Consider the following 27,397-nt stretch of genomic DNA (forward strand, 5'->3'; position numbering starts at 1 on the left):
ATAACATTAGTTATCTCCAGAGAGGAAAACTGGGGTAATAGGGGGCAGGAAGATGAGAGTTTTTACTGTACACCTTTTTTGATAAGTTTATTTATATATTTTTCGAGAGAGACAGAGGGCACAAGTGAGGGAGGGGCAGAGAGAGAGAGGGAGACACAGAATCTGAAGCAGGCTCCAGGCTCTGAACTGACAGCAGAGAGTTGGACAAGGAGCTCGAACCCACAAACCATGAGATCATGACTTGAGCCACAGTCAGACGCTTAACTGATTGAGCCACCCAGGCACCCCTACTGCACATCTTTTAGTACCCTTTGAATTTTGAACCATGTGCCTATTTTGCCTATTCAAAAAATAAAATTATAAAGCAAATAAATATTCGTGTATTCATATACATTAAAAAATATTCATGAATATTAAATCACAGAATTTTTATATGCCTAAGCAAAACATAGTACTATTGGCAAGTATGGGTATAATTAATTATGGGATGTGTATATGTCTGCAGTTTCCCTATTACCAAGGCATGTCTAATCTACTCACATGTCTGTCATTTGATTTTATCAAAGAGGGTGCAAAAAGCCAGTATATCCAGAAAGAAGAGGGAATATGGCAATAATAAAAGATGGCTGCTATATTTCTAGATTATTATGAGATCTCTCTGGAACACATTTTTAGACCATCAAGGTCAGTTCTGGTTGATAGAAGTTCTTCCTCTACTCTTCACAGCAAGGCTTTCCTGAAACTACAACATCTGTTAGATGTCATAAACATGGTTCATCTTAAATTAAATAGTGATAGTAACATATGGCCTACAAAGGATGAGCTAAAGAAATCTTGAGGTACTAAAGTCCCTGAAAACGTTTTCATTAGACAATTTACCATTAGAGGGGTGCCAGGGTGGCTCAGTCAGTTAAGCACTGGACTCTTTGGCTCAGGTCATGATCTCACGGTTCGCGCTTGAGAATCTCTCTCCTTTCTTTCTGCCCCTCCCCAGCTCGTGCTCTCACTCTCAAGATAAACATTTTTTTGAAAAAAGAAAAGAAAATCTACCATTATATAATACAATTGTCATTTGAAGGAGATGAACTGTAACAAATTTTTTGGATGAATGATTGAAATGAATGAACTTTAAGATATTTCCCAATTCTGAGAGCATGTGAATCTTTTTTTCAAATATTTTCATTTATTTTTGAGGGGGAGGGGAAGAGCAGAGAGAGAGGGAGACAGTGGATCCAAAGTGGGCTCCATGCACAAAGCAGGCATCATGCTGTCTCCATCAGCAGAGAGCCTGATGCTAGGCTCGAACTCATGAACCATGAGATCATGACCTGAGCTGAAGTCAGATGCTCAACCTACTGAGCCACCCAAGTGCCCCTGAGAGCATATGAACTCTAACTGACAGAGAAGTTTCTTTCCCTACTAGCCATATTTTTTCCCCAGCATCTCAAATTGAGTGGTAGGTGCAATGACAAAAATTTTAATCTTCTAGATTGAGCAGAATAAAATGGGTTATTTCCAAAGGACCAGTGGCTGATTTTTCCTTTAAACTCTTTTCTAGGGGGGCGCCTGGGTGGCTCAGTCGGTTAAGCGTCCGACTTCAGCTCAGGTCACGATCTCGCGGTCTGTGAGTTCGAGCCCCGCGTTGGGCTCTGGGCTGATGGCTCAGAGCCTGGAGCCTGCTTCCAATTCTGTGTCTCCCTCGCTCTCTGCCCCTCCCCCATTCATGCTCTGTCTCTCTCTGTCTCAAAAATAAATACAGGTTAAAAAAAAAATTTTTTTTTTAATTAAAAAAAAAAACAACTCTTTTCTAGGAAGAAATGTACTTACTTGACTTTCCATGTATTAACCCATTGGTGGCTCAGCTCATGTTAAATAAAGGACCATCACTGCACTGGATATTATTAGCAACTCTTTGTCAACTTCAGGAACTTTTACCTGAAGTTCCAGGAAAAGTCTTAAAGGTTAGTTATTTGAATTCCATATTCTTATATGAATGTATTTCCTTTCCATTTGAGTATTGATTTTTGCCATAAACATTTTCAAAATGGAGGTATCCAAGTTTAATTGTTTTGGACTTCACATAGCAAAGAAATTATGTACTTGAGGGGCACCTGGGTGGCCCAGTCAGTTAAGCCTCCGACTTAGGCTCAGGTCATAATCTCGTGGTTCACGAGTTTGAGCCCTTCATCTGTGCTGACAGTTCAGAGCCTGCTTCAGATTCTGTGTCTCCCTCTCTCTCTGCCTCTCCCCCACTTGCACACACTCTCTCCCTCTCAAAAATAAATTTAAAAAACTTAAAAAAAATAATTTACTTGAACTAAATTTCTTATAGAATCCTCATTGACTGCCAATCACATTATACATTTAAACCTATCTTATATAGATAATTCAGTACAGTCCATTTATCACACTTTAAATTATTTTGAAATGTTATTGTGCCCACTAATATGCAGTCACATACTCTATTCATATGTGTTTACATGATCTCTTCCAAACAATCCTGATGCCCTTCATTATAGTAGTAAAGAGAACTTTAACTTTAGCCTTATGGTAAAAACTCTAATTTTTTATCAAGCAAATGACATTCATGTATAATTTGTGTAACTAAAAATTCTATTACAAGTGATTAGAAAAGAAATACAAATCATAAGTTTTTCTTTTAATGGAGCCTAATTATGTTATGTTCTTATTACATGGATCACTTTAATACCCTACTTATTTATATTTTGCTTTCTTTCCATATAGATAAGTGCTGTTATTTATATTTACTTGACTGATGTGTATATTGTATTTGTATTACATTAATTTAAAAAATTTTTTTAGCATTTTTGTAGCATCACTTCCTTATTCAAGATTAGTTCTTCTTCCATAACAAAATCACCTCAAATTCCATCACCTCGGGAAAACGGGAATCAGGCTAGTACCATTACCAGTTCAGCTTCTGGCTCTTCAAACTCTGTCTTTCAAGAATATAATGAATACCAGGATTCAGACATAGGAGCCACAGTACACAAAGACACAAACATCACTTCAAACTATAACTCTTCCCTTACGCAACTCAGAGAAATGCCATGCATTTTATCACCTGTGACTTCTTATAATCAAGCCAGCTACCGGAAAGACTCCAGTTGTAATCCTAATATAGTACATAATCCTTTCCTAATTAATATAGGATCAAGGAACATGGCTGGTAACTCCTTTCAAAACTGGAATGATTCAGAGTCAGATGTTTTTTCTTTGGATCTAACACAAATGAACTGTGAAAATATAATATCACCAATTGACACTCAGAAGAGAGTTGCCCCTAATTTTATAAATAATCAGAAAAAGGGAACACATGTTGCAAAAGGACCTATAAATAAAGAAGTATGTACCCCTAACTTTTCACTGGAAGGCTCTCAATCTCCTCTTCCCTGGAACTTCAAGAAAAATGTATGGGAACAACAGAATCACTCATTCAACTTAGAATATGGTGAAAAGCAGACTACATGTGACAAATGGTACTCTCAGAAAGATAATTTATTCCCTAATCAGCAGAAATGTCTATCGGATGAGGTAGAAAGCTTCCTTCATCAAAGGTCAAATGCTGGGACTAAAAAGACTTTCTGGAGAGAATTACCATCTGTCCCCAGTATGGATTTATTGTGTGCTTCTGATCCTAATGTAAATCAAAAAGAATTCAGCAGTCTTTATTTCCACCAAAGAGCTGGGAAATGTTTAGGACAGAAAAGGCACTCTGAATCTTCATCTAACTCAGGAGACAAAAAATCATTACCAGGTAACACTATCTAAAGTTAATAAAACTACTGGCAGATGTAATTTTAAAAGAACCATCTCTAAACTAAAAAAAGAATTTTTGTTTGTTTGAATTATTATACTTAAAAATCTTCACTAGGGGCACCTGGGTGGCTCAGTTGGTTGGGCGTCTGACTTTGGCTTGGGTCATGATCTTGCAGTTCGTGGGTTTGAGCCCCACATCGGGCTCTGTGCTGGCAGCTCGGAGCCTGGAGCCTGCTTCGGATTCTGTGTCTCCCTCTCCCTCTCTCTCTCTCTCTCTCTCTCTGCCCCTTCCCTGCTCATGCTCTGTCTCTCTCTCTCTCTCTCAAAAATGAATAAACTTAAAAAAATTTTTTTTTAAATCTTCACTAACTTTGGGGTCAAAAAGAAAATCAAAATTCTAATTATAGACATCTAAGAAAATAAATGTAAACAAAATATGTCAAATTCTTGTAGCTTTAGATGAACTAAGCATTAAGGGCGCCTGGGTGGCTCAGCTGGTTAAGCGTCTGACTTCGGCTCAGGTCATGATCTCATGGTTTGTGAGTTTAAGCCCTGTGTGGCACTGTCACTACAGAGCCTGCATAGGTTTCTCTCTCTCTCCCTGTCTCTGCCCCTCCCCCAATCACTCATTCTTTCAAAATAAATAAAATTTGTTCCTGATTTTAATGAGAGGTATTATCTCCCTAACTTTGTAAGAACTTTTGTGAGGAACAGATGCTGAATTTTATCCAAACATTTTTGGCACCTATTGGGGAAAATCTCACATGTTTTCTCCATTGCCCCATTAATGTCAATGATTATATTAACAGGTTTACTAATATTAAATAATAATTGTCATTCTGTGATAAACTTAATTGGCTTTTGAAGAGTGATTCTTTTAATATGCTGTTGAATATGGTTGCTAATATTTATTTTTTTCATTATCTACATTCAAAATGCAATTACCCTGTTGTGTTCTTTATTTGTGCTGTCACATTCTGACATGAACTTTATTCCAGCTTCATAAATGAACTGAATGAAAATTCCATTTTTTTTTTCCATCCTGGACCAAATCAAGTATGTGAATTACTATATGTTCTTAAACATAGGGTATCCCAGTATATAAGATAATCCTCCCATTTTCTCAGTGAGATCTTAGAAATTATTTCTAATAACTTTTTTTAATGTTTTAAATGAGAGAGAGAGAGAGAGAGATAGCAGGGGAAGGGCAGAGAGAGAGAGAGAGAGAGAGAGAGAGAGAGAGAGAGAGGGAAACACAGAATCTGAAGCAGGCTCCAGGCTCTGAGCTGTCAGCACAGAGCCTGATGCTGGGCTTGAACTGGTGAACTGTGAGATCATGACCTCAACCTAAGCTGGATGCTTAACTGACTGAGGCACCCAGGCACCCCTCTAATAACTTTAATATTTAAACTTTTAGGGATATGGATGGAATAGTAAAATGTCTACCTACATTTTAATTCATTAACTTAGTTATAAATATATTTTTTCAATCATATATTAAATAAATAATGGCCTAGAAATATTTTTTTCCACTTTCAAATTTCTTCCAAAAAATAATTTTATTCAAACAGGTCACATAAATCTTTGATACTAGTATCATTAACACTATGGAAACTTTTGACTTTTTACTGTGGTTTCCCATAGCACATCATTACCTTCCACTGTTTAAGATGTAACACTTTTAGAATTGATGTTAATGCAGCCCTAGACAATTTATCCAAAGCCGTTGGCATAACCTCAAGATAATTTTCTATTTGTCTTATATTACAGATGTGTATTTGTGACCTCTATGATACAATTACAGACTACATTGCTTTTTAAATATGCTTATAATGGCATCCAAATCTTGTAATTATGAGATTATATCCCCAGGAATAATTACCAAAACAGTTTTAAATATTTTAGCCTACTTTTTTACTGATTTAATCAATCAGCCTCTGTAAGTATCCAAATCTAGGATATTTCAGGCTAATGTGTCATATTTAATACAGTCATAGAAGGTGAGTCATACATGATCACCACCTATCACATATCAGACCTCAGGATAAATTCTACAACATTACAGATTTGAGTTAAGGAACAGGCTTAATGAGTGAAAACTTAAATGAAGGAGTCTTAAATCCAGGGAGATTTAATGATTTGTGCAAAGCATGAGTATACAATATGTATACATGACACTAATCAGTACTGGGCCATTAGGTACAGGTGCAGTTATGCTAAAAATGTAATTTTTATAGTCATTTTATCTCAGTTTGGAAATTTTAACACTCTGTAGATAGATGAAGAGATAGGATGCACTTGAATAACTGGAAAAAATAGCTATGTCAGAAATAAAATGGTTTTCCTTTTTCTCCTTTTAACAGATCTCATGTGTTCACAACTACCACAATTCAAAAAACGGCGTCTAGTGTATGAAAAAGTCCCTGGTAGAGTTGATGGACAAACTCGTCTGAGGTTTTTTTGAAAGAAAAGAGTGTTCTGTGTCACATTCCTTTGTTTTTGATGAAAATCCAGTAACAAAATGATAGATTTGCTCATTGATTAAAGAAAATTCTGTCGTTAGATGTTCTTGGTGTTATCCATATTAAAATTTCAAAATATATATTCTGCCCTATAGTTTACATCTTTGTAAGTAAAATATTCTAATTAGCATAATTGTCATAACATCCAAATATCTTCCAGATTCACCCAAACATTGCAAAGCTTTTTTTTAGAGCAATAGTTACAACATATATTTTTAGAACAATAGCAATATATACATTTTAGTATATATATATAAAAGGGATATTTAGTTGTCTTCTGAAAGCCATGCTACTTCCCACCTTTCTTCCAGCAAGCCTTTTTAATTTTTTTTTTTATTTTTTAGTGTTCATTTATTTTTTTGAGATAGAGACAGAGTGTGAGCAGGGGAGGAGCAGAGAGAGGGAGACACAGAATCCGAAGCAGGCTTCAGGCTCTGAGCTGTTAGCACAGAGCCCGACGCAGGGCTCGAACCCACAAACCGCGAGATCATGACACCGGCTGAGCCACCCAGGAGCCCTTCTTCCAGCAAGCCTTTTTTAAATGAGCCTCCATCTCAGTCTGACCCTTTAAGTCAAGAAGTTAAGATCACCAGAGTTGACCCTACATCACCAAGAAAGGGCAAAGTTAATGTTAGAGAACTTCCTATTTAAAATGTTACCTTCAGGGGCACCTGGATCGCTGGGTGGGTTAAGTGGCCAACTTCAGCTCAGGTCATGATCTCATGTGAGTTGGAACCCCGAATTGTGCTCTCTGCTGTCATCACAGAGCCCACTTCAGATCCTCTGTCCGTCTTTCTCTCTGCTCCCTCCCTGCTCATGCTCACTCTCTTTCTCAAAAATAAACATTAAAACAAATTTTTTAAAATAAATAAATGGTTGCCTTCATAAACAAAAATTTAAAACAAATTACTAAGAAAATATTTGCTACCTACATAATAAAAAAAGATTTACATTCCTAATATACAAAGAATCCTACAAATTAATAGGAAAAAAGACAACCTAATAGAAGTGTGGGCAAAATATATGAATAGATATTACACAGAAGAAACAAAAATAACCAATAAACATTTGAAACAATATGTAGCTTCATTACTGATTAGGCAAATGCAAAGGAAAACAGAACACCTATCAGATCGGCAAAATAATATTCAGTGTCAGCATATTGGAGAAAGAATATTTTCCTATATTGTTAGTACAGTATTTTTGGAATACAGTTTGTAAATATATACTAAAGTTTATTTATTTTGAGAAGAGTGTGTGTGTGAGAAGTGTGTGAAGAGACAGAGGGATAGAGAATCCCAAGCAGGCTCAGCGCTGTCAGCACAGAGCCCTAAGTGGAGCTCAGTTTCACAAACCGTGAGATCATGACCTGAGCTAAAATCGAGAGTGGGACACTTAACTGACTGAGCCACCGAAGTGTCCTTGTGTATTTTTTAATGGACAGTTGTAGCTTTCTAATTACTATGGTATTTATACTACATTGAATACATTTTTTTTAAATTTTTTTTTTTTAACATTTATTTATTTTCGAGACAGAGAGAGACAGAGCATGAAGGGGGGAGGGGCAGAGAGAGAAGGAGACACAGAATCGGAAGCAGGCTCCAGGCTCTGAGCCATCAGCCCAGAGCCCGACGCGGGGCTCGAACTCACGGACCGCAAGATCGTGACCTGAGCTGAAGTCGGACGCTTAACCGACTGCGCCACCCAGGTGCCCCTGAATACATTTTTAAAAGATGTAATAATTTTATTCTAAAATGTCAGAATTTCTAATAAAATTATATTCTTTGCAACTATTCAAAGTTACAATAAAACTTTTATGTGTCATCTCTAAAAGAGATATAATGGGTTTTTGACATTATTACAGGTGGTACACCAGCAAAAATGTTTGAAGACCATACGCATACTCTCGGTCCTGCCTTCTGAAACTGTCACCCTATTACTCCCAAAATTGACCTCTATCTTTTTAGATCCAAGAGACACTCAATATCACCTTACTTGACCTCTCTTCCATATTTGATACTGTTAATCACGTCCTCATTTTTTTCCCCCAATGTTTATTTATTTTTGAGAGAGAGAGAGAGAAACAGAACATTCACCAGAGAGGGGCAGAGAGAGAGGAAGACACAGAATCCGAGGCAGGTTCCAGGCTCCGAGCTGTCAGCAGAGTCCCATGCAGGGCTCTAACTCAGGAACCATGAGATCAGGACCTGAGCTGAAGTCGGCCGCTTAACTGATTGAGTTAAGTTGCCCCATCACGTCCTCATTTTTGAAACAGGCTTAACTTAACATCACCTCTTACTTTCCTCCCACTACTCTCCTCTTTGTTATACTTTTTTTGCTTTGGGTTTTTGCTTGGGTATGTAGGGAGTGGAGACTTTAAAGAGAAACTATTTCTGGAAATCTAATTGGAACTTCTGTTCTACTTAAAGTTTTGGAAGGATTGCTTCTAACTAAGGTAAGGCTAAGGTTTCTCAGCTTGCAGATCTCCTTTATCCTACTTTTAATCAGCTTCCAAAGGAGAGGAATTTCTTCATAGGCCATAGACTGTGGCAAACCTTGAGGTTAGGCTATCAACACCTACTTCCCTGCTTCCCTACTGAGTCTTCCTGTGGGCATTTCTCAACGGCGCTTGCTGTTTAAGGACATATTCTGCCTGGGCCTTGGAACAGCCTCTGTCAGAGTTATTGGGAAGGAAGTTTTGTGTTAGGAGTCAGGGAACAGTGATAAAGTGAGCTCTGCTCCATCAGAGCAGTCCCTGGGAGCCACTGTCACATAACAGGTTGGGCTGATCCATGGAAGCCTGAAGGGTCTTCTTAGGCCCTTGTTAGGGGACCAAAAGTGTCAGTCCAGCCTCCCAAATACCCTGTTACATGGAATTGTTTGGAACAGCCCCACCTTCTCAGGTTGGCTCTTGCAATGGAAACTTCGATTTTTTTCTCTGAGAGCATTTCCCAGTGAGGTTTTTCATGTTCTAAAGAGACTTACTTGCTCTTAGATCCATTGCTGGTGATAGTGCTGCTCACTTTTGAGGGCTTTTGAACCACCTTACTTCAGGTTTCTAGGTTCAGCCCTAACTGTATAGGCCTCACCAGAACATCAGCTGTCCCTTCCACCTGAGTATGGACATAGATACTCCTTCCCTTGCCACTGAGACTCAGGGTACAAATGGAAATCAACACCAGGGTGATCCATGCCTTGCCTCTCACAGTCATAGCTTGATTATCCTCCCCAGATAATAAGCCAGCCCTCAAACAAGGGATACAACAATTTCAATAAATAGAGCAGCCTCGGTTGGTGAGCTGGGGTGGGGTGGGAGGTAGTGCAAACGAGCAATCCAAAATGAAGACTGAAAAAGTACATGTTTTTCTGATTTTTGCTTTTTTATTCAGTTTCTTATGATTTTATCATACAAGATTTTTAAACTTAATACTTAAATTGAATTGCTTGTTTATTTAAGTTCATTATTTAAATTTTATATAGTCAAGTGTACACACTTTCTCCCCTCCTGGGTTTCCTGCCTTGCTTAGGAAGACCTCTTTTACCCTAGTTATATAACTATTCCCTTAATTTTTCTTCTAATGTTTTTGTATTATCCTTCTTTAACCTATCTGGATTTTTTTTTTTACATAATACAGGCCAATTTTATTTCCTTCCAAATGGACAGCCAATAATGCCAGCACCATTTAAGTAAATGATACTTTCCTACTGAATAGACAAAAAATCTATTACTAAGCTGTTGCCTATTCCTATCCCACAATATTATTTTCTTTTTAATTTTTTAAAAATCATAGTTTTGATTCAGCATCTTGAAGTAAGTTTTAATATCCATTAAGGCATGTTTCACCCTCCCATGTTTTATACATACATACACACACACACACAGTTTTAAAAACTATTCTTGTACACTTCATTTTCCGTATGAACCTTCTGATATTTTAACTAATTTCCCTTTAAAAAAATAGGAATTCCATTAATTTTATATATGAGTTTTAGTAAGATTCCATTTTAATGGAATTGTTTTAATATCCCCAAATTTTAGACCCTGTTAATAAAACGCTCTATTAATCTTGCACTTTGTTAAGTGTATTCTTAAGTATTTTTATAGTTTTGTCCTTAAAGTCAAAATCAGATATAATGCCCATTTCCAACTAGCTATTGCCAGTGTAGAAAATGCTTTTAATTCTTCTACATAAACTTTGTATGCAGCCAGCCCCTCACACTGTCACAAATTCAAGTATTTATTTTCCTATATCCTCATCAGTTTTCAAAATGTACAATTGTATATAATCCATAAATAGATATTTCTTCTCAAATGTTTACCCCATTTCATTTTTTCATCTCACTGCATTAGGTAAGACCTCTAAAGCAATGCTGAACAATAGTAGCGATAGAACGTATCCTTGTCTTGGGTGCCTGGGTGGCTCAGTTGGTTAAACGTCTGACTCTTGATTTCAGCTCAGGTCATGATTTCACTGTTTGTGAGATCACGCCCCATGTTGAGCTCTGTACTGACAGCACAGAGCCTGCTTGGCATTTTCTCTCTCCCTCTCTCTCTGCCCCTCCCCTGCTCTCAAAATAAATAAACGTTTTAAAAAAAAAAAGTATCCTTGTTTTGTTCTTAACATGCTGCTGAATGCTTCCACATTTCAACATGTAGTATGAAATTTGCCACTGCTGCTGATAAAATCTTTATCATCTTTCTTCTTCTTCCTATTTCACTAAGCCATGTAGTTCTTATCCAGAACAGCTACTGAATTTTGTCAAATGACTTGTTGGCATTGATGCTCTTCTTTAAACCACTTATGTAATGAATTATAATGACAGATTTCCATATATTGAACTAGCTTTGTCAGATTGTATCTTCTCTTGAATTTGATTTGCTAATATTTAGGACAAAGCTATATTCCTAAGTGAGACATCTATGGTTTCTTGTACTGTCTTATCAAGTTCTTGCTAAAGGAGAAACTGGAACCAAGAAACTATGTATGTATGTGTGTGTGTGTGTGTGTGTGTGTATTACATATCAACGGCTGTACATAATAATGTGTACAACTTAATGAGTTTGGGGGTAAGTATACATTTCTGAAACCATTATCACAATCTAGGCCATAAACTTACCCATCACCTCCAAAAGTTTCCTTCCACCCTCTTTTTATTTTTTAATTTTCTTTATTTATTATTTTTGTTACTTTTACTTTTTGTGGTAAAAACACCTATCATAAGATCTACCCTCTAGGGGAGCCTGGGTGGCCCAGGTGGTTGAGCATCTGACTCTTGATTTCAGCTCAGGTCATGGTCCCAGGATCCTGGGATCAAGCCCAGCGCTGGGCTCCACACAGAGCATGGGGCCTGCTTGAGATTCTCTTTCTCTCTCTCTCTCTCTCTCTCTCTCTCTCTCTCTCTCTCTCCCTCCCTTCTCTACAGAAGTGCAAGAATCTTTTTTTTAATATGAAATTTACTGTCAAATTAGTTTCCATACAACACCCAGTGCTCCTCCCAACAGGTGCCCTCCTTAATGCCCATCACCCACTTTCCCCTCCCTCCCACCCCTATCAACCCTCAGTTTATTCTGTTTTTTTTTTGTTTTTTTTGTTTTTTGTTTTAATTTTTTTAACGTTTATTTATTTTTGAGAGAGAGAGAGCACGAATGGGGGAGGGTCAGAGAGAGAGGGAGACACAGAATCTGAAACAGGCTCCAGGCTCTGAGCAGTCAGCACAGAGCCCGACGCGGGGCTCGAACTCACATACCGCGAGATCGTGACCTGAGCCGAAGTCGGACGCTTAACCGACTGAGCCACCCAGGGGCCCCTATTCTCAGTTTTTAAGTCTCTTATGGTTTGCCTCATTCCCTCCCTGTAACTTTTTTCCCCCTCCCCCTCCCCCATGGTCTTCGGTTAAGTTTCTCAGGATCCACATAAGAGTGAAAACATATGGTATCTTTCTCTGTATGGCTTATTTCACTTAGCACAACACTCTCCAGTTCCATCCACCTTGCTACAAAGGGCCATATTTCATTCTTTCTCATTGCCAAGTAGTATTCCATTGTATATATAAACCACAACTTCTTTAGCCATTCATCAGTTGATGGACATGTAGGCTCTTTCCATAATTTGGCTATTGTTGAAAGTGCTGCTATAAACATTGGGGTACAAGTGCCCCTATGCGTCAGCACTCCTGTATCCCTTGGGTAAATTCCTAGCAGTGCCATTGCTGGGTCATAGGGTAGATCTATTTTTAATTTTTTGAGGAACCTCCACACTGTTTTCCAGAGCAGCTGCACTAGTTTGCATTCCTACCAACAGTGCAAGAGGGTTCCCGTTTCTAATGGAGATTTTTTTAATGCTTGTTGTTGTTAAGACAAAGAATGGAACATGTTTAAATGTTGACAGAAAGGATCCAATAGAGGAGTTGAAGATAAAAGAGAAAGGATAATTGACAGTGTAATGTCAGAGAACGTGAAACAGATCCAGAGAATCAATAGGATTAGAAGAGGGACACCTGAATTTTGATCAAATAGAAGAGACTCAGATCACTTAGATTTCGAAGTTTAGTGGCCGAAGTTAAGGGAGTTTCCATATGATGGCTTCTATTTTTTCTATAGTAACACTAATTATGCTAAAAGATATTTTCATTTGTTTATTTATGGATTTATACATAACTATTTCAAACTGCAGGGGTGCCTGGGTGGCTCAGTCAGTTAAGTGTCTGACTCTTGATTTCAGCTGAGGTCATGGTCTCCCGTCCTGAGATTGAGCCCTACATCAGGTTCCATGCTATAGGCTGAACATGAAGCCTGCTGGAGATTCTCTTTCCCTCTCCCTCTCCTCTGCTTGTGCTCTCTCCAAAAAAAAAAAATTAAATATAAGTGTAAATGTTGCCAGAAATTGAGATTTCTCAGCAAGTTATACATACATCTTTTTTTTTAAACAAAGTTCTACAAGCACTTATAAACAAAATTTCACTTCCCGCTTCCAGCACTCAATTTCACAAGGCAACAAAAGTCCATGAAGCCTTAAAACAAACAAAATCAGACACAAAATGTTGCTGCCATAGAAAACGATGAATTAAGCAAAAAATTTTATTTCCAAGCTCATCAAAGATAATTACAAACACAAATCAAGTATCCTTTTAAAAGTGTCCCAAATTAAATCAAAGGCACATCATCAAAGTAAAACCTACTTGTGACAGTAAGAATTCATTTAGGCTGTAATATTTTCACATTATTTTGTTTTTAATCATTTGCAATGTTCTGAAGATCACATTTAAACATTTTTTTTAAAGACCTAATGTAGTTTTGTTTTGTTTTTTTAAATACAACCACAACTATCAAATAGAGGAACTTAAGAAGACAAAGACCAAATCTGGTTCATACACAGGATGGGGCAATCTCATACACAACACAACATGAATCTTTCCAAACAAGTTTGCTAAGAAATAGCTCCCATGTTTAGTGTTACAAATAAAACAATCTTCTCATTTAGGAAAATCAAGACATCATTTGATTGATAAAACCTATTCTTCCCCCAGTTTTATACTTGCTTGTCTTTATTTAGAAACTGTAAATTCACAAGAAAAGAACAAGTTTTGTGGTATAAAAAAATCTTAGGAACAACAAATTACAAATATTCAATTTTTTAACAAACAAAAATGTTTTCCTTCCCAAAATGTAAACATCCAGTAAATAAAACAAACATAATTTCCAGGTATAGAAACACCAGTAATTCTCTTATTAAAGAGGCGTATTTGGTGGTAACATTTTTATCTGTCTTAAATATAAAAGAACTTTACCAAAAGAATCAGGCCATTATTATTTAAAGTCTACTCTTTCACCCAGTTTCCTTATCTGAGTAGAAACTCATCAATTTCTATAGAATTTTGGCTATAGGACCAGGCCATAGGAAAGGTATGAAATATCTAAAAGTCATTTGGCTGGAGAAAAGTGTTTTCTTGAGACTTGGAGGCAGTTATTCATCACTTTGCGCTTAAAAGCATTCCTCAGTGAACTTCTTCCCTACTGGAAACAGAATTGGGTAGGTTTTCACTTTAGTAAGATTTATACATAAAATTAACTAGTCATCATTTCAGGTCACTTTAGTGTTCTCAAAGTACAAAGTAACAATATAAAAAACATCCAAGCCACACCATTGAATGAGTAACATCCATTAAAGTGCTTTATAAAAAGGAAAATGCTATGCCAGCATAAGACTATTATTTTAATACCATAAATGTGAACATTTTCCATCAAGAGGTACAATAGTATCCGATAATATGATTACTTCCTTCTTGTTAATATGAATAATTTCCTTTTGCAAATATATGAAAAAAGACCTAAGATGATTACTCACTGTATGAAAACCCCTCAGAACACATAATTTGAAATGTGTTGGCCCCAAAAGACTCTAGTAATCTATACCTTGACCTCTTCCAAAAAAAGGAAAAAAAAACAAGTGAAAATGTGAATGAAACCCCATACAACACATTAGAACCTATGAAATTTCTAATATGCCACCAAAGAGAGGTGTTTTCATTTCAGTAATCAATTTTTAAAGTTCTTTTAACTCTACCCACACTTTTCCCTAATAGCTACATTTCTTCTTCCATTAAAACAGATCTATTGTGAAAGCCTCCAGGAAAGAAATCACAGCTGGTGGTAGGAACAAGACTCCACTGCGGAGTCCTTAGTCCCCAGAGCAGCAAGTCAGCTGATAGCACCGAGCAGCAAATCACAACTCTGGGATGGTGTCAGGACAGAGACGGTGGGATTAAGGTCATGAAATTACTATCAGCCAACTCAGTTAAAGAGCTCAAGTACAGAAGGATATTAACATCTCAGGAGTTAGTACCAAAGAGGATTGAGACTCTCTTAATGAGATGTATTCCACAGGCAGCCACCTAGACTCACCTTCAGGGAAAGTTGTGCATTTTGCTATTCTTACTTTAATTCCCCCAACAATAGTAGATATTGAAAACTCTGTTGCCCAAGCCCTTGGGGAGCCCTGGGATAATGCCACAGCCCCTAGACAGCATGGTGGTGTATCATTACTCACCAGCCTTTAGAATAAAGCACAGGATCTGGGCTCCCGGAAGGGGTTGCTTCCAGCTGGAACACCTACCAGCAGGGCGTCCTTGCAGGCATTCTGCATGCAGTACTGTTGAAGCTCTGCAGCTGCCTGCGAGACCTGAAACAAAGGGACCACAGCTTGACATGCTGCTCACAGCCAGAGCTATCTGACAGCCATTTGATAGTCTGAGAAATGATCCCACAACTTGATAAAGGCCACACATCCTGTGATCTCCACAAGTCTCTTTTTTGATGAAAGTTCTAATACCTGAACTCGAAAGGGAAATGTTACCATTTCTATGATTTAGGGTTGCTTCTTCAATAAAGATAAAGCTGCATCTTTGATCCATTTAGAATCCTAGTTTTGAGACTGAGTTTGAGTTTTGGTAAAGAAAATAGCTCATTCTAGCACATCTGTTACAAATTTTCACTTATATAAAAAAGCATGCATTGATATATTCAGGTTTGCCATGTGAGCAAACTGTTTTAATGTTTACAAGGCTGGCACCTTATCCAGTCTGCCCAAAACAAGTGGCAAGTTTTCTCCACCATGCTTTTGAAGCAGGATAGCTTATTGGTTATGAGCACAGCCTCTGGAACCAGACTGCCTGGACTCAAATTCAGCTCCATCACTACCTGTAGGATCTTGGGCAAATTAACTTAATTTCTCAGTTTTTGTTTTCTCATCTGTGAAATGTATTTTGTAACAGTACCTGACTCAGTGAGTTGAGACAATTAAATGAGCTAAATGCATGTAAAACACTTAGAATAGTGCTGACACACAGTCAGCAATACATTGTGGTAGACGGCAAGAACAGTCACAATATTTTGCAGTTCCTCTCACCAAAATGTAGAGTCTGTACCCAACCCTTGAATCTGGCTGGCCTTGTGACTTGCTTTGACCAGGAAAATGTGGCAGAAATAATGGGCAAGTTCCAAGCCTAGGCTTCAAGAGCCTTTCCAACTACTCTTGCTGTGGTTTGAACTCGAAGACCACCATCCAATGAGCCCAGGCTAGCCTACTGGAGATCGTGTGGAGAAGAATCAGTGAGCCAGCTCCCACCACCTGCCTACCAACCTCCAGACATGTAAGTGAAACCATCCGGGATCATCCAGCTACCAACCAACCCTCCATTTGATTGCAGATCCATGGAAGAACCCAGCAAAGAGCAAGCAGCAGAACTATACAGCTGAACCCAGCTCAAACTGTAGCCATAAGAATTGTGAGTTAATAAATGTTGCTTTAAATCACTAAGTTTTAGAGAAGTTTATTAGCTTGCTTTTCCCTCAAAAGAAGTTCTGACATTTTCATGTTAATTATAATTGGAATTAATGGTTATAAAATAAGTTATTTATTCAAAAGGAATTTAGAACCAATTATGCTCATGCTTACTAACTCTATATCAGAGGGAACAGATGAACTCCACACGTGATGGGTAGGAAGAGACTACCTTCCTGGATCCCTGGAGAAATGGGACTAACTGGACCCCATCCTACAGAACATGGTCAAAAAGTTGAGGGGATATGCAGAGAAAAATAAGAGAAAATTAAAGGGTGCAGCATTTCTCTAGCACTTTTATAGAAGAGACTCTGGAGGGGGTGGAATACAAGCCCAAACACTTAGAAGTTGTCACTGCCATTGGAGGTAGGATATCCAAAGTATATGACTTTCCTTCATTTGAGTCCATGCTTACACAGCAACTTCTGAGACAATTCTCCAAAACAGAGAAGGGGTCCTTGGAAGGATATGGAACAGTCCAATCACTGGGAAGGGGATGCCTTCCATTATATGCTAGAAAATTGATGTCCTGCTTTATTTACCAGTTAGCAAGTCTGCTCAAGAGAAGACATCTCTGGGTGTGCTGAGGGCATCCATTCATCACTGAGCCCTGAAATGAGGCAAACTAGACCTAGAATGTCGTGACTCCCAAAGGTGCTGCCTGAGAGAAGCCCACCAAACACCTGAAACCATACTACCGTGAGAACACCCCACAAATAAGCTTATTATCTGTGTGACCTTGAGCAATTGAATTCTCTCGGTCTGTTTCATCACCTATAATTATTTTTTAAATGTAGAAAGTATCTTCCCTGTCTAGTCCACAGGGTAGGCAGGCATCTGGCTCACAGGTCTTCTTTCCATCTCAGGGGCCAACATCATCTTGAACATTTTTCGACAATCCTAGTTTCAGTTCCCTGACCTCTTTTCCTCAAACAACCTTCTCCCCAGTGCCAAGTTACAGCTAAACCTGTAACTGCTCCACATCTGAAATTTTACACTTCAACATCCTACTTTCTGATCACAATCTCTCCTACCCATCCAGAATGCCGCTTCCTTTCTTCTTACTATTCAAAGGGTTTTACACGGATTTAGCTCATTTAATTGTCTCATCAACTCGCTGAGTCAGGTATTATTACAAAAATACATTTCACAGATGAGAAAACAAAGACTGAGAAATTAAGTTAACTTGCCCAAGATCCTACAGGTAGTGATGGGGCTGAATCTGAGTCCAGGCAGTCTTTGACCTCAGGGAGAACACCTCCTCCCCTTTTGCCCTCCCCATCACCAGCAGGCTGACTCAGTTCCTTCTCTAACCAGCCTAGGTTCAGCCTCTTCCTGGCTAACCCCTCAAACTCCTTGCCCTACATCCCCACCTCCATCTTTCCAGCATACTTCCCCTGATAACCCACTACTTGGATCAACTACTATTCTCCTTGAGTACTCCGAATCCCCAAGCAGGACATTCAGTCTCCAATCTCAAAGTAGCTGGGTCTTTAGAGTCATAAGGTGTCTACGGATGTGCCTGGTTGGGGATCCTCTTCCATTCCCAGCAGCACTTTCGCCACCCTCACTCTAGTGATTCCATTAGCTCCCTCCCCTCTGCCCTGGAGGTAAACTTCACAGAGAAAATCGTCATCCTACAAGTCCTTAAGTCCGTATGTCTAGAAACATCTATCTTCATACACGTCCGGATTTTCTTTCTTCCCGTCTCAGAAGGTGTGCCTCCAATCCCATACCCCCACAGAGTGTCTCCTCTACCTCCAATTCTTCTCTATTTGTTCCTCCTCAACCTAAAAATCGTTTGTTCCCTTCCCTCAACCTCGAAATAAGGCTTTTCATTTTCTAAATTAAAAAAATAAAAGTTGTTTCCTCTTTAAAACCAGATTTCTTTTTTTAAAAAAGTCTGTCTACCCTATTACTATCTAGATTCTGCTTCTACTACCTATGTTATTAAAACCTCTTCTGTGGTCCGTAATTCTTTACCTTGTTTTATAATCTTCACTTATGGTCTGAAATTATTTTACTTGTTGGTTAATGTGTTTATTGATGATCTTTGCCACAATTATCAGCATATTCTCAGCACCTAACACAGTGCCAAATACAGACCAAAGGCACTATGGAGGTACTTGGAATATCACAGCAGGGTGTATTCATACATACGGACATACATTCTACATATGAACATAGGCTGAATACGTGTTCACGCATACGAACATACATACCCTCGTTGCTCAACACAATTACACAACAGATGCTTTCCAATCAACTGACTAAACACTGGCCACAGTGACTAAGATCCCAATTTTTGAAAATCCCTCTTTCCTCACTTCCTCTTGGTTCTCTCTCAGTCACATTTTGGCTGGTCCTGGGTTCCACACTCTGATTTCTTCGTTAATACACTGTTTTCACCCCCATACATTCTAATGACCTCTTTCAGCCTCTTGTTCTCTGAGCTTTGAGCTTCAAGCCCATGCGGCCCAACACATGGATATCTCCGCAGAGTCCACAAGTCCAACACTGAACTCCATATTCCCCGATCCCGCTCTCCCTCTCTGCCGTGGTGCAGGGCCGGGCCCTACACCCTGTCACCACGCCGAAAACCTGAGCCCCGTCTTCCCGCTCTCGTCCCATCAACCCATCAGCGAGGCCGGTCCTCGTCGCCCCGCAGGCCGGCACCAGCCCAGCCAGGCGAGCCGCGCGGCGCGGGCATCCCGGGTCTGCGCGCGCGCGCCCCGCGCCGCACCGCCTCCCACACCCCGAGTCGCCGTCTGCGCCGCCAACAGGGAGACGCCCCCAGGGCACTCGACCCCGAGGGCGCGCCCGTCTCCCCCGACCCACCAGGCCCGGCCTCCTCCCTCGGGCCCGCGTCCCCGCCGAGCCGCGGCATCTAGCCGGGGCCGGGCCGCCGTCCTCACGGCCGCCATCGCGACCGAGCCGCGGCGAGAGGCAACCGGCCTCTTCTCTCACGGCTCCCGGGCGGCGGCGGCCGCCGCAGGGAGGGAGGGAGGTCCCCGCGCCCTGACCAAAGGGCGCCGCCGCCCGCCTCACCTTGATTCTCTCCACACCAGCCTCCAGCTTGAGCTGCTCCACCAGGCGCTGCAGGGCGTTCACGCTGGCCCCGGAAGACATGGCGGCGGCGCTGGGCTCCGAGGGCAGGCGAGCCGGGCTGCGGGAGCCGCCAGGCCCCTAGCGCGAGCGCCGCCCCGGGGCGGGGAAGCCGCTGCGCCCGCCCCACCGCCCGCTGCCCCGCCTCTCCCGGCGGTCGCCCCCCGCTAGACCGGAGCTGCAGGTAAGCGGCAGTGTGGGGTTCCCGAATCACCTGACACTTAAATCTCTTTGCTCTCTAAACATGCAGAGTACCCGCTCTGAGCCTGGAAGCAGAGCCGCTCTGCGGGCCCACGCGGGGCCTCTGGAGGAGCGAGCGCGACCTGAAGGGGGGTGGCAGGGCGGTGGGGACCGGGAACGCGGAGACGCACCCCTGAGAAACCGGAGCCGTGACTCCGTGTGGCTGCAGCTAAGGTGGCAGAGGAGTTGAAGTAAGCTCATGAAGGCTCCCAGGCCACGCTGAGATATTAGCTGGGAGAGACCAAGGACGGTTGGTAGGAGCCCCAGGAAACGGTAACAGGTCTGGAAGTCACCTGGTACCGTTTCACGGGAATCCCGCCAGTTGACTGGATAGGAAGTAAGGTCAGCAGGGCAAAAATCCCAGGCCCTGGCATCTTTGCGGAACGTGTGGAAGAAAATTAAATTCAGCCCCACCCCACCCCCACCCTCGTCCCGTCTCACCATTTAGTTATAACCATTGTTTCTGTTGTGCTGCATTCTTTTTATTTTTTTCATTGTGTACCTGGGTTTGTTTTACAAAACTGGCATCATTCCTATGTGTAAAATATATGTTTTGTGTTAATATTTTCACTTATTGTATCATGAATACTGCCTTTATTATTATTATACATCATTGTACAGTGGTAGATCTGTGAGCAACACGGGTTTGAACTGTGCGGTTGCACTTATTCGTGAATTGTTTTCAGTGCAGTACTGAAAAATATTTTCTCTTCCTTATGATTTCCTTAATGTTTTATTTAGCTTTGTTGGAAGAATGCAGTATATATTACATACAGCATACAAAATACGTGTGAATCAACTTTGTGTTATTGATAAGGCTACCAGTCAACAGGCTATTAGTAGTTAAGTTTGGGGGAGTCAAAAGTTATATGTGGATTTTTGCCCGCATGGGATCAGTGCCCCTACCTGCCCGCCTTTGATACAGTTGTTCAAAAGAACTGTATTTGTCAGAACCCACGTAAACTGAGTAATGCAAAAACATAATATATTGGCTTGTGTACCTGAAGAGCCCAGGCACTTTAAAGTAGTGGATTTAATTGCCCAAATAGTAGCTTTGGGACTCTCTCTCTTGGCTCTGCTTTTTCTGAGTGTTGGCCCCATTTTCTTCAATGGTAAATAGACTCTATAAGAGGTGCTGTGAAGAAAGGTTCTGTGTTTTTATTGTCCCAGCCTAGCAGACTCAGGAGCAAGAGCGCCTCTTGTCTCGTTGTTCCAACAAAAACCCCATACTGGATCTCATCAACCTTATGCAGTCATGTGCCCACCCTGAACCAGTTATTATTTGAAAGCAAGCATTGTGTAGTCAGAATGCTCAGATTAGCTGTGCCTGGCCAGGAGGAGGAGGAGAGATGCACCACCCGACTTCCCCATTTAGGACTGAGCCACTCATTCCCCCAGCCGCTGGGAGTAGCCACAGCTGATGCCTCAGCTAAGTCCCTCTCTGGGAACTGCCCTTAGCTGAGAACCATCCCTCCCAGTGTCAGCTCTCATCCACATTGACATGGGATGTATAAAACCCGAACCCCAACCCCATTGCCTCAAGTTGGAACAACACTGAAAGATGATCCACAGCTCCTTGCTGGGATCATCTGAGGCCTTTATGGCAACTACTTCACACTTCATTCCTCCCTTTGCCCAATCCCCACTCCCTAGACTTTCCCACAGGTGTTGATTTTCACATTCTCCAGTAAACTTTCTGCATGAATATCTCCATCTTAGAGTCTATTTCTCTGAAAAACCCAAGCTAAGATACCCAGACTACATGAACTGAGAGGGGTAGGGGAAGAGTGGTTGCTCAAAGAAAAAACAGGGTGCTGATACCAGAAGGGGGCCAGGAACAGTGAGAAAAGATATACCCTACATCCATTATTTTTAATGAGTGCATGGTGTTCCATTGTACAACTGGATCATAATTTACCTACTGCCCTATTAACACTATGATGACCACCTTAAACATACAGCTTTGTGCATGTTTATTTTTTTTTTTTGGTTGCGTTCCTAAAAGTAAAATTGGTGGATTAAGAATATAAACAGTTTCTTAAACTTTTCCCTCCTGTATCCTCCAGAAAGTGGTAGTATGTGCTATTCCCACCAGAAGACTGCTTATTTCTCTGCACGGGTGCAATTCTACATTGTGGTTCTTTATCTTTATCAACCTAATAGATTGGTATGGCATCTCAAATCTTTTAAATATCTTGAGTGTTGAGACTGAACATTTCTTTGTGTGTGTGTGAACTATGTGTTTAGTTTTTCGGGTGTTAAAGTTTTTCTTATGATGAGCAGATTTGCAAATTTTGAAGCCCTCTCTAGTGACAAGTTCCCTCACCACAAAGAACTTAAAATACATGCTAGTCAAAAGATGAAAATACATGTTAAAAACATTACTAGATTGGTGAGCAATACAGAATAGAATGGTCATGGGTCGGGGCGCCTGGGTGGCTCAGTCAGTTAGGCGTCCGACTTCAGCTCAGGTCATGATCTTGCGGTTCATGAGTTCAAGCCCCGCGTCGGGCTCTGTGCTGACAGCTCAGAGCCTGGAGCCTGTTTCAGATTCTGTGTCTCCCTCTCTCTCTCTGACCCTCCCCCGTTCATCCTCTGTCTCTCTCTGTCTCAAAAATAAATAAACGTTAAAAAAAAAAAAAATTTAAAAAAAAAAAAAAAAAGAATGGTCATGGGTCAAAAAGATGTGGCAAAGAACTCAGAGCAAAGGTATAGACCAGAAGGATTAGAGAAAACTCCTCATAAATGGCAGGACCTAGACTTTGAAAATATGTGTCCTGCACAGGGCACAGGGGAAGGGGAAAGCATTTCAACAATGGGAGAGCAGGCCATGTATAAATGGAATGAATGAATGAATGAATGAAGGCTGTAGGCGGTAATAGAAGATACACAGCTGTTAAGATTCAAAGTCACAGAAAACCTCAAAAGAAACAAAAGTTTGTGGCAAACAGTGGGATAGCCACAGGGTAATAACACATTTTAGAAGTATTAATCCAGGATGAGGATACAAAATGAACTGAAGTTGAGGAAACAAAATGACTTCAATAATGGCTTTTTGTTTTGTCTTTTTGGTGGAGAAAGTGGCTGGGATGAGGCCTTAGACAGGACTATGAAGGAAGGATGGAGAACAAATTCAAAAGACTAAATCAGGAGTACTGTATGGTGCTTATAAAATGCAAAGGAAAGGGAGGAAAGGGTTCTGAAGCAGAGTGGGCTAGAATTGGTGCCTATAACAGATGTCAGGAAACAGGCCTAGGTTTGAAGAGAGGAGTAAAAAAGATGAGTTTGGTTTAGGAGAAGCCAAGTCTTCAGCTGTAATGCTACATGCCTCTAGGCTGTTGGAAATGTTGTGGCAAGATGTTGATGTGGGAGACATCTCACAATGAAAGCTGAAGCAGTGAGATTATCTCTAATTAGAAAAGACAGCTTTGGGGCTGCCCACACTGAGGGGACACATAGTACTTGTGTACCAGCCATAGGTAGATGTGTCCCACCTCCTTCCTTCATGCTATATACACCCACCATCTCTGCCCACCTCGGTATGACTGATTGTGCTACTCTTGGAGAGTGGTCGAATGTAGAAAGAAACACCAAAGTTTTAGCATACAGCCTCCCACAGTGATCCACAGACAAGCAAGCTTGGTGCCATTTGTAATTGAGGAGGGCAGACCATCTGTGTTTTGCTTTGTACTTTACCAAAATGTCTTCTCATCCATTATTTTTGCATCATGGAACTTCAGAGTGAAGAGACTCAGATAATGTAGTCCATCCCAATTATATTTATTTATTTTTTAATGTTTATTTATTTTTGAGAGAGTGCGTGTGTGGCCAGCACAAGCCAGGCAGGGGCAGAGAGAGAGAGGGAGGCAGGGTATTGGAAGCGGGCTCCTCGCTGACAGCAGAGAGCCCAATGCAGGGCTCGAATCATGACCTGAGCAGAAGTCAGATGCTTAACTGACTGAGCCTCTCAGGCCCCTCATCCCAATTTTAGAGGTGAGGAAAACTAACAGCCACTAAGGAAAGTAACTTAACTAGTATCTCACAAAGTGGGAGTAGGGAAAATAACTTTCATTTCAGCTTTCAAGAGAAGTCACTGCTCATCTGGAGGAATAGAATCTGTTCCCACAGATGTAGTTATTTATAGAGCTCTGAAAGGAGCTGAGGCCTGGGGACAAAGAATCCTTTCCCTCAGCTGAAATGAACAGATCACCAGTATATTATTTTAATTTTTTAAGTGTTTGTTTATCTTTTGAGAGAGAGAGAGCATGCAAGCAGGGGAGGGATAGAGAGAGAAGGAGACACACAATATGAAGCATGCTCCTGCACAGAGCTTAACGCAGGGCTCGAACTCACAAACTGTGAGACTGTGACCTAAGCCGAAGTTGGACATCTAACCAAATCAGCCACTCAGGCACACCACCAATGTATTATTTTAAAGAATTTGTTACACATTTTTTTCTTGGTTAAAATAAGAATGTATAATACAAATCAAAACCACAATGAGATACCACCTCCCATCTGTCAGAATGGCTAAAATTAACACAGGAAACAACAGATGTTGGCAAGGATGTGGAGAAAGCGGAACCCTCTTACACTATTGGTGGGAATGCAAACTGGTGCAGCCACTCTGAAAAACAGTATGGAGTTTCCTCAAAAAGTTAAAAATAGACTTACCCTACAACCCAGCAGTTGCACTAAGTATTTACCCAAAGGATACAAAAATAGTGATTCAAAGGGGCACATGCACCCCAATGTTTATAGCAGCATTATCAACAATAGGCAAATTATGGAAAAAGCCCAGATGTCCATCAACTGATGAATGGATAAAGATGTGGTGAGTGTATACACACACACACACACACACACACACACACACACACACACATATACATACACAATGGAATATTAGTCAGCCGTGAAAAATAATGAAATCTTGCCATTTGCAATGCCGTGGATGGAGCTAGAGTGTATTATGCTAAGCAAAATAAGTCAGGGAAAGACAAATACCATATGACTGCACTCATGTGGAATTTAAGAAAAAACAAATGGATATAAGGAAGGGAAGAAAATAAAAAAAGAGGGAGGGAAGCAAACCATAAGAAACTTTTAATTATGGAGAACAAACAGGGTTGGTGGAGGGACATGGGTGGGAGACAGGCTAAATGGGTGATGGGGATTAAGACACCTGTTGTGATGAGCACTGGGTGTTATATGTAAGTGATGAATCACTAAACTCTACACCTGAAACCAATTTTACCATATATGGTAACAACTTAGAATTTAGTTGAAAACTTGAAATAAAATAAGAACTTAAAAATTTCTACTGTTTCGGGGCGCCTGGGTGGCGCAGTCGGTTAAGCGTCCGACTTCAGCCAGGTCACGATCTCGCGGTCTGTGAGTTCGAGCCCCGTGTCAGGCTCTGGGCTGATGGCTCAGAGCCTGGAGCCTGTTTCCGATTCTGTGTCTCCCTCTCTCTCTCTGCCCCTCCCCCGTTCATGCTCTGTCTCTCTCTGTCCCAAAAATAAATAAACAACGTTGAAAAAAAAATTAAAAAAAAAAATTTCTACTGTTTCTAAGAATCTCAGTACTTTTTAGAAGCGTCAGTGTTCTGGGGCTCCTGGGTTGGTTAAGTGTCCAACTCTTAGCCAGTTGGTTAACTGTCCAACTCTTGATTTCAGCTAAGGTCAAGTTGGGCTCTGCACGGACACCGTGGAGCCTGCTTGTGATTCTCTCTCTCCCTCTCTTTATGCCCCTCTCCTGCTTGCACTCACTCTCTCTCTCAAAATAAATAAACATTTTTTGGGGCGCCTGGGTGGTGCAGTCGGTTAAGCGTCCGACTTCAGCCAGGTCACGATCTCGCGGTCCATGAGTTCGAGCCCCGTGTCAGGCTCTGGGCTGATGGCTCGGAGCCTGGAGTCTGATTCTGTGTCTCCCTCTCTCTCTGCCCCTCCCCCGTTCATGCTCTGTCTCTCTCTGTCCCAAAAATAAATTAAAAAAAAAAAAGTTGAAAAAATAAATAAATAAATAAGTAAACATTTTTTTAAAAAAGTGTCCTTGTAGAGGCAAATGTTTTGTTTCCCTTTTATGATCTACACAATTCTTCACCCTCTGACATGTGTTTTGTCACTTTTTTTTTTTTTTTTTTTTTTACTAACAGTGGGTTATTTTTCCAGAAAAGGGGCTTCAAATAACTCTTCTTCATAAAAATAATGATATAATGGGAAGGTATGTCTTTCTGCCAATGTTATGTCAAAATGACAATACTATATACCTTTGGTGTTCTAAAATAATTTAAAAGAAACAGGAAAACACATCAACAACTGTATTTCGTGTGACATACCATAAAAGTTATTTCACTTCCTTATACCCATTGCATTATTTTTAGAACTTAGAATCATGAATCAGGAGCTAAACACTCACCAGCAGGTTTGTAGATTCAGCTTCTCCCAAGAGATTTTCACAGGCATTTTTGAGACTTTAGGAGGCAGTGGAACTTAAGGGTACTAGTCCTTTTGAACAGACATTCCAAGCATGCCTCTATATCTCATTGATAGTGTCCCTGTAGTAAAGGTAGGCCTTAAGCCAGCAAGTAGCTGATCACTGTTTGTTGTCTCTGAAAGTTTGATTTTCTTTGAGTTGTCCTCTCAGCTGATTCACCCTCTATTCCAAAGGCAACAGGGGCAGGTAGCTGCCTCTAAAATCTACAGTTCCAACCCTGAGGAGCACTTTTTCACTCTAGCACAGTACCTTGCCCAAGGTAAGGGATTCAGATACCCATTAAAGGAATAAAGACACAAGGGGTTTGTAGTCATCACTAAATACTCTCCTATTAACATAGATTTTGACAAATGAAAATGACTTCCCTGTTTCCTCTAAAGGCAAGAAAAAACTCATTTATTGAACACTTAATATATGCCAGCACTTTATCCCTATCTTGTTTAATTCTCACAAGAGTCCTGTGAAGTAGTTAGTAACCCTAGTATTAAAAATAAGAAAATGAAGTTCAGAGCTTACCCTGCCCAAAGTCAAGCTACTGGTCAGTTGCAGAGCCAGAAAACAAATCTTGGTCTATCCAGCTACAAAGCCTGAGCCCTGCTACTGCATCTGGCTCACTCTTCCTGAGGTTATAAAAGAACTGCCAAATGAGAGGGAGTTTCTCTATCCCCTAATGACACCCAAGGGGAGTCTGTAAAAAAAAAAACCCTAAGTCACTGACTTAAGACCATGTGATCCATTCCATACATAATTGTCAAAGATACTCTGAATCCTTTAAGTCCTAAGAATCTGATAAAAGTTTACAACTAATTATGTACCCTTTTTAAAATACCCATAACATTTCTCAATTGCAGGCAATCTAATCTATATCAGACCCTAAACCTGTATGAATTTGCAGGCTTATAGTATTTTAAA

The 27,397-nt window shown here is 40.5% G+C and overlaps 2 protein-coding genes across 7 annotated transcripts in view; one reads left to right on the forward strand and one right to left on the reverse strand.

Moving 5' to 3' along the window:
• Positions 1–6,382, forward strand: part of SHOC1 (shortage in chiasmata 1) — an 88,362-nt gene extending 81,980 nt beyond the window's left edge. For 5 of the 6 annotated variants that reach the window (XM_058694556.1, XM_058694557.1, XM_058694558.1 and 2 more), the window contains 3 exons: positions 1,812–1,961; positions 2,824–3,778; positions 6,144–6,382. In XM_058694556.1, coding sequence (XP_058550539.1) covers positions 1,812–1,961; positions 2,824–3,778; positions 6,144–6,244 — 1,206 coding nt within the window. In that variant the 3' untranslated portion in view covers positions 6,245–6,382. Of the gene's footprint in view, positions 1–1,811; positions 1,962–2,823; positions 3,779–4,778; positions 4,972–6,143 lie in introns of those variants that run through there. The other variant, XM_058694560.1, reaches the window with a different exon arrangement.
• A 6,984-nt stretch (positions 6,383–13,366) lies between these two features.
• GNG10 (G protein subunit gamma 10) lies at positions 13,367–19,849 on the reverse strand. The gene is made up of 3 exons (XM_058694570.1): positions 19,691–19,849; positions 15,350–15,481; positions 13,367–14,316 (listed from the first exon to the last, which is right to left on the reverse strand). The coding sequence occupies exons 1-2, from the start codon at positions 19,769–19,771 to the stop codon at positions 15,356–15,358; spliced, it is 207 nt and encodes a 68-aa protein (XP_058550553.1). The 5' UTR covers positions 19,772–19,849; the 3' UTR covers positions 13,367–14,316; positions 15,350–15,355.
• Between the last annotated feature and the right edge of the window lie 7,548 nt (positions 19,850–27,397).

Source organism: Neofelis nebulosa, chromosome 12, assembly GCF_028018385.1.
Source record: "Neofelis nebulosa isolate mNeoNeb1 chromosome 12, mNeoNeb1.pri, whole genome shotgun sequence".
NCBI classification, from domain to species: domain Eukaryota; kingdom Metazoa; phylum Chordata; class Mammalia; order Carnivora; family Felidae; genus Neofelis; species Neofelis nebulosa.